The sequence below is a fragment of the Labeo rohita genome, chromosome 16 (assembly GCF_022985175.1).
Source record: "Labeo rohita strain BAU-BD-2019 chromosome 16, IGBB_LRoh.1.0, whole genome shotgun sequence".
NCBI lineage: Eukaryota > Metazoa > Chordata > Actinopteri > Cypriniformes > Cyprinidae > Labeo > Labeo rohita.
Genome location: NC_066884.1, coordinates 7,352,902 through 7,366,259, shown reverse-complemented (window position 1 = coordinate 7,366,259; position 13,358 = coordinate 7,352,902). Strand labels below are relative to the sequence as shown.

Here is a 13,358-nt window from a genome sequence, read left to right as displayed (position 1 = left end):
TATATATACGTATACACACACACAATTTTGTTATTGTAATATTATGTACCCATATATAATTTATTTATTATTTTGAATTAGTTTTTTTATATTTTCAATTTTAATTTTAGTAATTTCATCTGCTTTTGCTTTTTTAAAATAGTTTTTTAATATTTCTATTTCTATTTCAATTTGTTCCTTTAGTCCTACTAATTTTTGTACTTCAGCTAATTTTATTTCAGTTAGTTGCCAAGACAACATCTGATATTTATTTTTATTTCAGCTTTATTTCAAGTAAATATTAATAGTTCTAGGTAACAATAACATTTTTTTCATTAACAAAAATACATTTGTAATAGGTTTAGGTAACAATAACAACACAGATATATAGTCAAACCAAAAATTATTCAGATACCAGATATCATTTTTTATATATATTTTTTTTTTTACTAGTGGGTGCAGGACACTATTATTCATTTATGTAAGCGAGGATAGCAAAATAAAGTAAACTGTGACATATACATATGTTTTTTTCTTTTACTGTTAATGTGACCTTTTTTTCACACCACAGACTGAACAAAATTAAGCATTGCTTGGTAATTGGTCAACAAAGTATTGATAGTTGTGTAAATATTGTCATACTAACAGTTGTTTGAATTTTTGGTTGACTGTAATCCATTACATACCTTTCTATTAAAGTTATCCGACATTTTTCAACATATATATATATATATATGTATGTATATATGATTTCATTTTTAATAATTGAAAGCATTTTATGTTGTATTATTTTGCTTTAAGGTATTTATCAAAAATCATGTTCTCCTTAAATTGATTTGGTGTCTTTGCCAAATAGATTTAACACTTAAAATGTCGGTGGGTGTATTGTGAATAGGTTGGATATGGACTCGAGAATCACAGAGCCAGATCCAAAATGTGAAGAACAAGTACGACAGGGACATGGCAGCCATTACCAGAGACCTTGAGCTGAAGTACAGGGACACGCTGACGGAAAACCGGCGGACGGCAGCGCACCTGGAGGTGGAGCTTGAGAAGGAACGCCAACGCGTGCAGGGCTACAAGAAAGCCCTGATATCTCAGAGTCAGCAGCTTATGGAGGAACGTAAGCAACTTCAGCAGGAACGGCAGGATCTGGAGGAAGAGAAAAACCGCCTGATGCAGTCTGGAGTGGCTGGGGTGGCGCTGCGGAAAGCCCTGCAGCGAGAGGAAGACTGGCAGCGCAGGGCTCAGGCTCTGCTACAGGAATTGGAGGTGAAGCTGGTGGAGAGGCAGGAGGCTTTCTGCAGCATCCTGATGCCAAGGGAACATCGTCTGGAGATGGAGAAGAACCTGCTGCTGAAGGTGGCTAAAGATCCGACGGGTGCTGAGCTGAACCTAGAGGAAGATCTCAGGGACATTTTTAAGAATGACAGACACTGTGCAGATTTACTGAACATGGATAAACGCAGAAATGGGAATCTGATGTGGCTGTATCTCAGGTACTGGCAGCTCCAGGTCACCCTGCAGAAACACAAGAGGGCAGAAGAGACACTAAAAGGGGCATCGCCAAACTCCAGCAGATCTTAAAAAACAAGAAGAAAGAATTTTCTTCCTTAAATGTTTTCCTTTTCTTGTTCCCGTGATTTATTTAACAACTATTTATGATGCCAAACTGTTTATGAAACCACTTGAGCCTTGAGTCCTTGACAATCATATCAGAACATGATTGAAAATGTATATTTTGTTGGGCAGATTTTGTGTTTCTCACCTCTATTTTTCTTTTCCTTCAGTTTTTTTGGATCAAGTAGAAAGCAGATGAATCAAATGTTTTCATATTTGTTGCATTACCGATGAAATGTAATAGACAATTTATGCATTTTCAAACTAAAGATGGATCATAACTAATATGTACAAAAGAAATTCTATGTAATAAATATGTTTTCTGAAAAGAAAGAATATATTACAGTTTGAGCGACTCAGGTTTATTGTTTGCCATGATTTCATAAATACATATGAATGAGATTCACAGTCAAGAAAGTGTTTATTCACAGCATTCATTTCCAAGAACTGTTTTAAATAGATGATGATAATTGTCCATCAGAGATGTCTGTCCTGCAGTTGGTTATAAACCTGCTGAGAAATACAGCAACAGCTCGCTTATAATCAAATAGAGATTACAGTTTACTTAAAAATGACACTGACTCATTTTCATTTTGAATATTTAGGTTCAAGACCATTACTAAATACTTCCTGTTTTCCAAGACTGTTTAGCACAATTGAAAATATTGGGACACTTAACACTACCAGTCAAAACTTGAACAGTAAGATTTTTAATGTTTTTTAAAGAAGTCTCTTCTGCTCACCAAATATGCATTTATTTGATTAAAAGTAGAGATAAAATAGTAACATTTTGAAATATTTTACTATTTAAAATAGCTATTTTCTATATGAATATATATTAAAATTGTAATTTTTTCCTGTTATTTGAAAGCTGAATTTTTAGCATCATTACTCCAGTCTCACGATCCTTCAGAAATCGTTCTAATATTCTGATTTGCTGCTTCAAAAACATTTATTATAATTATTATTATGTTGAAAACAGCTGATTTGATTTTTTTTCAGGTTTCTTTGATGAATAGAAAGTTCAAAAGAACAGCATTTATCTGAAATAGAAATATTTTGTAATGCTGTATGTCTTTATCATTAGATTTACCTTTAGATCTTTGGATCTTTCTCTTCATCAAAGAATGAAAAAAAAGTTCTTAAAACTGTTTTAAATATTGATAATAATAATAATAATAATAATAATAATTGTTTCTTGAACAGCAAATCAGCAAATTAGAATGATTTCTGAAGGATCATGTGACACTGAAGGCTGGAGTATTGATGCTTAAAATGTAGCTTTGATCACAGAAATAAAATACATTTTAGAATATATTCAAATAGAAAACAGTTCTTTTAAATAGTAAAAATATTTTACTGTTTTTGCAGTACTTTGGATCAAATAAATGCAGGCTTGGTGAGCAGAAGAGACTTCTTTAAAAAAAAACAAAAAACTTTTGACTGGTAGTGTACGCCTCATGTAGAAAATGTATAATGTTATTGCTTTAAATAACATACTAAGTGGCATGTATTGTAAATAAATACTTAAAGCAAATGGTTAAATATGGTGTAATTTCATGACATTAATTTTATACTTAAAAATACTTTATATCGTCCTCTGTATCGACACAAGGTTTCTCTGGTAGTCTCATCCAAGAACAAATTGCGAGCATGTATGTCTCTTGAAGGCTTTGGTATTTAAGTATGAGTGAGGTCACCCACCATACTTGTCATTGTATCTGTGTCCATGGTGGCAGGCAGCTTTCATCAGCTCATCACTCTCGTCGCTGGAAGCTGAGTGTGTCTCGCGGGGGAGAGATGAGGCTGGAAGCTCTGAACTCTGGACTCCTGGGTTGGATTACCATTGGCTTATGTTCGGTAATGGACGAGACCTCTCTCTTCTGAAGGCAAACTCCATTTAAACTAGTCTCAAAGTCCATGATGGATTTTATTCCGGAGGGAGAGGGCTCACGGGTAATGTCAGGCTGTGTAACATCTTTGGGCACAAATATTGGTATCGGAAGAATGTTTCTGTACGGTAAACGATATTCCTGCAGAGGCTCCCCTTCTCTTCCCATGTGAATCGTTTGGTTTGGGAATCGTCTGATTGTGAAATGAACCACCTGCTTGCTTTCGTAGCTCTCCTTTCTCATGGTGTCCTTCTCAACACGAGTCATCCTGTGAAGCAGGACTTGTAAAAGTTAGTAAAAGTAAATTACATATACTGTATATGTGACCCTGGACCACAAAACCAGTCTTAAGTAGCACGGGTATATTTGTAGCAATAGCCAATAATAAATTGTATGGGTCAAAATGATCGATTATGCCAAGGATATTAAGTAAAGATCATTTTTTTGCACCCTCAGATGCCAGATATTCAAATAGTTGTATCTCAGCCAAATATTGTCCTATCCTAACAAACCATACATCATTAAAAAGTTGTAAAATGTAAAATGACGTAAAATCTCAATTTCTAAAAACTGACTGTTATGACTGGTTTTGTGGTTCAGGGTCACATATATATAAGAAATTAATGCTTTTATTCAGTAAGGATGCATAAAATTGATTAAAAGTGACAGTACAGACATTTGTCATTTTTAATATTGATGTTTTGAACTTTTTATTTATCAAAAAATAATCAAAATAGTATCAATATGTTTCTTGAGCATCTAATCAGAACATTAGAATGATTTCTGAAGGATCATATGACACTGAAGACTGGACTAATGGTGCTCATCACAGCTTTGTCATCACAGGAAAAAATTCCTTCAATTATATTATATTAAAATATTAAAATAGAAAACAGTAATTTTAAGAAATGCATTCTTGGTGAGCACAGACTTTTTTCAAAAACATAAAAGTCTGATGGAGTTCAGAATTAGAGGTTTTAGTTTTATTATTTTAGTTTATACATTTTATTATAAAATATTTTATTACATCTAAAAAACACAACTTCAAAGCACCATAAAAGTCTATACAACTTGCACTATATTCTAAATCTTATGAAACCATTTGATAACATTGTGTGAGGAACAGACAGGAAATGAACGATCACACAGTGGTTGATGTGATGCACGAGTCGAAAATACAGAATGCAAAATCTGCACCAGTGTGGAAAATAGTCAGTGAATAAACACATTTTAGTTTATGATTTCAGAAGGCTACAAATACATAGCTTGAGTGATAATGAGTATTTTCTTATGATTTTACAATATTTTACCCTGGAGCATGACAGCTATGATCACTATTAATTGCTACTGATTCTTCAGATTTTGTGATAACAGCATACAGGCTTGGAATGTGAACATTTTTTAATTTTGTGGTAAAGTATTCCTTTAAAGGCACATAATATCAACACAACACATAGCAAACAGAAATGCATACTTGTACTCCGGTCTGGTCTCCATCAGTAGGTCTAACCAGGTGGCCTCATATGATTCTCTGGCAATCTCATCAGTCTCCTGAAAATCACTGTAGGAGTTCAGCAGATATGACCTGGGCTTCCTGCTCAGGCAATGCATCTCATCCAGCGAGCTGTCAAAAAACAGAAGCCAAATTAAAAATGAATAAGACAGCTATCAGTCAGATCTTCTGATAAAGGCTTCTGCTTTCCTCCTGAGTGTTCCTGTGTCTTATAAATAGGGTTTGTTGCTATTTATACACCCTGCCATCAACCCCACAGGAGTCTGGTCAGATTGGTGTAGTTTGACGAGGTGGGAAAATGACTAATCCCACGACCATTTAACTGATATGCAAGACTAACAGCTTCACCAGGAGGTCAGCCGTGTCGAAGGACCAATCTGATCTCAGATTTCCTGTTGTATGTGCGTCAAAACATTATGGTTATTGCTGATGGCAGCAAAACTTGACCCTGACTGGTGCCATGGCCTAAAAATGTTAAAGGTAAATGCAATATACATTATATGTGTGGTGTATATAATGTACAGGTAAACGCAAACTAACCTTTAAAAGTATACAAATCATCCAAGATGTTATGAAAAGACAAAAATAGAAGAAGGTGACGATATCTCTGACACGCATCTCATGTTTAAGGGTCCTTGTTGTCTCTCTCGGTTGTCAGCAGCTGTGCAAAAGCCGCACGGCATTGTTATCTCACACTGTGGCATTCAGAGCAGCTTGTCAAACTCAAACCAGTATGCCTGATTGATGTTCTGTAGCTGTGATGTATAGTATAGTCCATCACTCAGCAGTGTGAACAATCCCTTCTCTAGTTTACCGATGAAAGAAGCCTCTCTTTAGATGTGGAGATCCCTGCGGGATGATTGTTAAATTTGGCCTTAAGGATCATCAACCCCCTCATATAAGGGCTTAAGCAATTGTATGCAGTTTTGTGTATTTTTGTGAGTTTGGAGCCCCCCCCTGGTGAAAAAACAGCATATGCTGGTAGGTATGTTTTGATGCTGGGATGCTGGTTAGGTAGGTTTTGATGCTGGTTTAAGCTGGTCCTTTGCTGGTTTATGCTGGTCCTTGACCTTGGCTCATGGCGGACAAAACACAAGCCTCAGATTTTATCGTGAGCCTGGTGAAATTTTCAGGTATTTCGCATTTTTTGAAAAACCTACTTTTGCAAACTAGTCCTTGGTTTTTCGCCTGATCAGAACCATCCCTGGTTAAAAAATTAGCATATGCTGGTAGGTATGTTTTGATGCTGGGATGCTGGTTAGGTAGGTTTTCGATACCTACCAGCATATGCTGTTTTTTTCACCAGGGATACCAGTGCAGAAAGATTCTCTGGAGAGTAAAAATCATTTATTAACAAAAAAAAAAAAAATTATCTTTCAACTCACCATGGCAAAGGGACGGCAAAACGTTTTTTTGCACATACACACGTGATATTCATATCATATAATAGAACTCCTCATTCCGGACAACTTTGCCTCTAGAACCACTACTGTCAATCAGATCATTTGTTAAATGATTAAGAAGATGTAAAAAACCTACCTTTGTGAACTAGTCCTAGGTTTTTCCTAGGTTTTTTATCTGGAAAAAAAAAAAAACCCACTGCGTTACTTCTCTGGACTCTCTAGACCAGGGGTGCCCAACCCTGTTCCTCCTGCAGAGTTTAATTCCAACCGTGATCAAACGCACCGGTCTATAATTATCAAGTGCTCCTTCAAATCCTAATTAGTTGGTTTAGGTGTGTTTGATCAGGGTTGGAGCTGAACTCTGCAGGAAGGTAGATCTCCAGAAACAGGGTTGAGCACCCCTGCCCTAAACCAATAATTATCTTAAAATTAAAAAAAAGTTTAAATCTACCCATTGGGAAGCTATAATGGGGTCGTTTAGAAAAGTGGCCTGTCCAAATTCACCCAAAATCCTATAAAGCCTAAAGGAAAACTCAAAACTTCACAAAACCTGCTGAGTACATGTGACAGGTTATTCTAAACAAGAATTCAAAGTTTCAAGTTGGCAAAAAAAAATTGCCTGTATTTGCCAAAAACTATTTTTCAATCATTGTTTTAGGTGGTTACAGACTTGCAAATGATATGACTTTTTCCATATTTGCTTAAATGCCTTAAAGAGCTTGAACCCTGGTAATCACTGCTTGCATCTATATTTATAATATTTATATTTGTTTTATTGTCATTGTTTATCTATAATGACTACAGTTCTTTTTCTGAGAGTAAAATTGAGAGTAATGAACACACACAAACTCACCAAAACATAACAAGAATTGGGTAAAATATGCCTAATTGTCAAGGAATAATGTCATAAGGCTCAAATAAACAAACACATAGCTACATAAAATGTATTATCTGTGATTCTGCTGTATGTATTGTTATACTACAATGTTTAGGTGCTTTAGCAGCTGACATACACAAGGCAGATGAGAGTTTCAATTAATTTAATGCCATTTATTTAATGACATGACTGGTATAATGAATAAATGATTAAAGCACCTGAAATCAGAGTTAGTAACATTGCTTCAAAGAGCACTGAGACCACATTTCAGCTGGTTTGTCCCTGAGCTTGACAGAGACATTAGGCATTACATGCAGGTTTAAAGGAGTGCAATGATGCCAACATCCTTTTAAAGCCTGGAGGAATGTTGACTGAGAAATGCCAGCGATGCACTGAACGCAAGGTGCAGCATCAGGTTACTGTGGCCTGAGCCAAGCCGAAGCACTCGCCTGGACGCTTGCAACAGCAACAGCCAGTTTCCCCTGTAATGAGAGCCTTATGGCAACTGCAGCTGCAATACACACAACATGATGGATGAGAAATGGCCCTCAAACAGAAAGACACTCAGATCATAGACTTATATTGAGCAATATGAACGCTGCACCGAGTATACAAATGTTGTCTCTCATAAAGGCTCATGAAAGAAAAGACAAGCTTCTCTCATAATGTCTTATAATTTTGTGAGACCCCTTTTTTTTATGTAACTTAATAGTCTGTTACACTGGGATATATGGGTGAGTACTGGATAGTAAATTGGCTGTAATGGAATGTTATGAATATATAAATGTCAAGCCCATGATCTAGATTAAAGCAACGGAAATACATGATGTCACCAGCTGATGTCATATGACAGCATACTTCTTGTTATTACATGTCATAACTGCTTCAGGGAAAGCATACAAGGAGGAAACGCCTCAAAACAGCTCCAATATCTTTCTTTAATATGTTGAGGTTGTAATATTTAGGTAACCTGATACCAGAACAGTTTGTCCCCTAGGTAGTCATTTTATTTTGGCACTAGAGGGTACTGTTGTACACATTTGTTTACTATGAACTACAAATGGCTCTATAATATCAAATATCATTTAATAAACATTTTTTAGCTTCCTCATCTCCTGATACTGAACATAAACACAGTGTAATGCATTTAACATGTTAATATCATTAAAAAGTGAAGGTTTCGGAATGGGACAGTGAAAAAACATTATTACATCCTTGTTATGTTTCAAATTTAGTTTGAAAATTCAGATTTGAGAGTAAAGCAAGATGAGATAAATAAAACCATATATATAGTATAATTTATAACAATATTTAATTCATAAATAACTATACTATATATTGTTTATATACTACATATAAACCAAGATCAAGATTATTAAATATAATAATAATATCTGTATATAATTTGCAGTGGTAAATAAAGTATATACACTACCAGACAACAGTTTTTGAACAGTAAGATTTTTATGTTTTTAAAAGAAGTCTCTTCTGCTCACCAAGCCTGCATTTATTTGATCCAAAATACAGCAAAATATTGTGAAACATTTGTATGACAGCTTTTTATTTGAATATAATTTAAAATATAATTTATTCCTGTGATCAAACTACATTTTCAGCATCATTACTCCAATATTCAGTGTCACATGATCCTTCAGAAATCATTCTAATATGCTGATTTGCTGTTCAAGAAACATTTTATTATTATTATCAATATTTAAAACAGTTGAGTACCTTTTTGTTCAGGATTCTTTGATGAATAGAAAAATGTAAAGTTCAGCATTTATCTGAAATAAAAAGCTTTCGTAACATACACTATTCAAAAGCTTGGAGTCAGTATAATTTATTTTTGTATTTTATTGTATTTTATTTGGGGGGGGTATAGAAATTAATACTTTAATATTAATATTTAATATTTAGCAAGGATGCTTAAAATGGATCAAAAGTGATGATAAAGACATTTATAATGTTACAAAAGCTTTCTATTTTAGATAAATGCTGTTTGTCTAAACTTTCTATTCATCAAAGAAACCTGAACAAATTCTACTCAGCTGTTTTCAACATAATAATAATAATAACAAATGTTTTCAAGCAGCATATCAGAATATTACAATGATTTCTGAAGAATCATGTGACTAATGATGCTAAAAATTTAGCTTTCACAGGTATAAATTGCATTTTAAAATATATTCAAACAGAAAACAGTTATTTTTTTTTAATAGTAAAAAATATTTCAAAATTGTGCTGTTTTTGCTGTTCTTTGGATCAAATAAATCTAGGTTTGGTGAGCAGAAGAGACTTCTTCTAAAAACATTAAAAATCTTACATAAAACTGTTCAAATACAGTCCTTATGTACTTATTTGACAATTCAATTTGACAATATTCCATGACTGAGATTGAAAGAGTTAACGTTAAACGTCAGTGGGAGGAGAAAACAGGAAGTGGCCAAACCCTTTAACACAGTCCGATAACTTCACGCGAATACACACGCACCCTTGTGGAACATGACGGGTGTAACTCCAAGCACCTCTTCATGATCGAGGCGAATGGGCGGGGATGTAAACCAGACTATCTGTCCATCATCCAAGAATCCTTAGCATCTTCACTATCAGATGCGCATGTGATAATCACTGCGGTGGAGCCGCGGCACAGACTCCAGACTAATGCAGTGAAAGGTGAGCTGCGTCTCAAAACCTACTGTACCCCACTATTTTAAGTCGTCATAACCGCGTTCCGATTTTGGGGTACCCATTACATTCAAAAATGCGGTCTAGGTAAACAACACAGGTTTTCTTAGGCACTATACGTGGACTGTATTTGACCTGGCTTGGCATGTGGAAGCTGCAGTGTGTTTGCGTAAAAATGAAGAATGTTAAATGTGTATTTTATGCCTGACAGTAATCATACTGGAGTTACAATAACAAAAACATTTATTGACAGTAGTTGTTTGTTTTTAACGCGGAGAACAACGGACCATGGACTTGAATAGTGTTGTGGATACTGCGTAGTATATGCTGCCTTTTGCTTTTTACGATAAAGTGAAAGTAGTTTGCTACAGCGTCACATGTTTACATCGAGGAAATGGAGGTACTGCAAATAAATTTGTGAAAAAATTCCTAACTTTTGTCAATCTACACTACCAGTCAAAAGTTTTTGAACAGTAAGATTTTTAATGTTTTTTTCTGCTCGCCAAGCCTCTATTTATTTGATCCAAAGTACAGCAAAAACTGAAATATTTTTACTATTTAAAATAACTCTTTTCTATTTGAATATATTTTAAAATATAATTTATTCCTGTGATTTCAAAGCTGCGTTTTTAGCGTCATTACTCCAGTCACATTATTCTTCCGAAATATTCTGATTCGCTGCTCAAAAACTATTATTATGTTGAAAACAGCTGAATAGAACTTTTTCATGTTTCTTTGATGAATAGAAAGATCAGAAGAACAGCATTTATCTGAAATAGAAAACTTTTGTAACATTATAAATGTCGTTATTATTACTTTTGATCAATTTAAAGCATCCTTGCTAAATAAAAGTATTAATTTGTATCATTTCTTTCCTAAAAAATTATACTGACTCCAAGCTTGAGTGTATAATGTTATAGAAGCTTCATATTTCAAATAAATGCTGGTCTTTGGATCTTTCTATTCATCAAAGAATCCTGAAAAAATGTACCCAACTATTTTAAATATTGATAATAACAATAATAATAAAAATAAATGTTTCTTGAACAGCACATAGAATGATTTCTGAAGCATCATGTGATGCTGAAGACTGGAGTAATGATGCTGAAAATGTAGCTTTGATTACAGAAATAAATTACATTTTAAAATATATTCAAATAGAAAGCAGTTATTTTAAATAGTAATAACATTTCACAATATTACTGCTTTTGTTGTATTTTGGATCAAATAAATACAGGCTTGGTGAGCAGAAGAGAATTCTTTCAAAAATATATTAAAAATATTAAGTTAAAAAACTTTTGACAGGTAGTGTAATAAGTTATTATTAAAATGTACAGATTCTGGTTTGTCTTCTCATATCAAATGCAAATATGCCTGCTTCCCTACTAAATAGTTAACAAAGTACGTAAATGTAAAATAGGCGAAGTACGCAAATTATTTTTCTTCCAACAAGATTCTGAAGTGAGCATCTAATGGACTCTTAAAGTAACTAACCCATGAGGCCATGGGAGTGGAGTTGTGAATTTACATTTACATTTACATTCATGCATTTGGCAGACGCTTCTATCCAAAGCGACTTTCAAAAGGGAAGCAAAAGCCATTCGTCAAGGAGAAAACAATATTTGTAATATACAGTGCCAGGTTAGGAAACAAAATTAGGAAGCAAGCTAGTGAAGATTTCAGCGTAACCAATGATATAGGTCACATGTAGTATGTCTAAATTGCATTATTACGACACATTCGTACTATGTAGAAAATACTTCTTTTGCAAGGTTGCAAAGTAAGTTCCTCATTAAATGTAGTACCTACAGTCTGTGATGCAGATGTAGTATTTATCAGTGCATTCTAGTTGTATACTGAGCATATGTGCAAATTTTATGGATTTAGTAAATGTGAAAATATAGTGTAATATCATGACACTGCTTACAGACTTACATGCATTATCTGGTCTAGATAAAAGGTTAAATCAGATGTCCTGTTAAATTTGTATTACTTTGACCAAAAAAACAAACATAAACAATAAGCACTAAATGGTTATTTACTAAAATGACAAGAGCTAAATTACTTTCGGTTCCTCGTTTGACAAGATTTTACTGCATCCTGATATTAATCATTGTTGGGAACAGCCATGTGATTCACTTCCTTGTGCTCAAAACCAAAGTATATGTAAATAATCTTCACTGCTGTGAAATGCCAGCGAGCTTACCTAGATTTGCTGAGTGACCCACTTTATGAGGTGTGACAAAGTGTGTTTTCGGGCTGATCAATAGTGATTCAGGATGTTAATCATATTCCTGCCAGACATTGATTCAGCACATTTGCTAATACCGTTTGTTCCTTTGATCTGGGGTGTGGTGTTTAAAAAAGAAAAAGTCCTTTTTTTTTCTTTTTGCAGTTACTGATACAAACACAGATACACACACACACACAAAAAAAAAAAAAAAATATATATATATATATATATATATATATATATTTGAACATTTGAAGTAGATCAAAACCTTTCATCAAAGTTGAACCAAAAAACAATACACGTTCTTGTCTTACGACAACTATGTTTTTTTATTGTTATGTTATGTTAGAAACTGCGGTTTGGTTATTTTGATATATTTACTATATATAATATATATATATAACCGCAGTTTCATTGAGACTAACTGGCAAATAAACTCTTCATATATATATATATATATATACATATATATATATATATACATACTTAGATTGATTCATCACATTTCCTAATACCCTTTCTTTCCAAATCTTTATTCTTGCTCAGTCACGAGGGGTGAAACTCCAAAAACAGTGCAAACCCTCTGTCAAAAGGACAATGACATGGCAGGAAAAAAAATTGCAAGTGTCAGTGGACGTCGCACGTGTTTCGCCAATCAATACTGACCGGGGAGACAGTGGACATTTAGGGCAGCGATTTTACCACATTGATTGTGACATAAATGTAAAGAGCACAAATGTGCCATGGATAAAAATGTCGCAGTTCTCTCCACCTCACGTTTTTATCCCGTTCTCTATTTTTCTGACCTGTCGAGGCAGGCGGGGCCCTCTAATCTAGCTTTATCCTGGATTATGTTATTATGTCTTCTTCCCGTTTGGGATTCGGTCGCCATGCGGGACGGGAATGTTGAATGGAAGACTTTAAAAAGCAGCAAGTTCATTCAGGGTGGAATCTACAGCTCTCGTTCCTCCGGATCGACTCGTTTGGTGACCCATTATTAGGCTGGCTGAGCAAGTTTTGAGTTGGTGTACACAACACAAAGTCAGTTTCCGACTAACAGTGAGTTCTTAAATGCTTCTGCGTATGATTCCACTGAAAACTGACATCAGATGTATGATTTTACAATTATGCTGAAGGGCTTTCTTTCCATTATTAC

At 34.3% G+C, this 13,358-nt stretch overlaps 2 protein-coding genes across 3 annotated transcripts in view; one reads left to right on the top strand and one right to left on the bottom strand.

The window, feature by feature from the left end:
• Positions 1–2,005, top strand: part of ccdc127a (coiled-coil domain containing 127a) — a 3,157-nt gene extending 1,152 nt beyond the window's left edge. For both annotated transcript variants that reach the window (XM_051132475.1, XM_051132476.1), the window contains exon 3: positions 875–2,005. In XM_051132475.1, the coding sequence (XP_050988432.1) occupies positions 875–1,566 (692 nt within the window). In that variant the 3' untranslated portion in view covers positions 1,567–2,005. The remainder of the gene's footprint in view (positions 1–874) is intronic.
• A 1,202-nt stretch (positions 2,006–3,207) lies between these two features.
• On the bottom strand, positions 3,208–5,266 carry zmp:0000000930 (telethonin). Its single transcript, XM_051132477.1, has 2 exons — positions 4,966–5,266; positions 3,208–3,759 (listed from the first exon to the last, which is right to left on the bottom strand). The coding sequence occupies exons 1-2, from the start codon at positions 5,100–5,102 to the stop codon at positions 3,357–3,359; spliced, it is 540 nt and encodes a 179-aa protein (XP_050988434.1). The 5' UTR covers positions 5,103–5,266; the 3' UTR covers positions 3,208–3,356.
• Between the last annotated feature and the right edge of the window lie 8,092 nt (positions 5,267–13,358).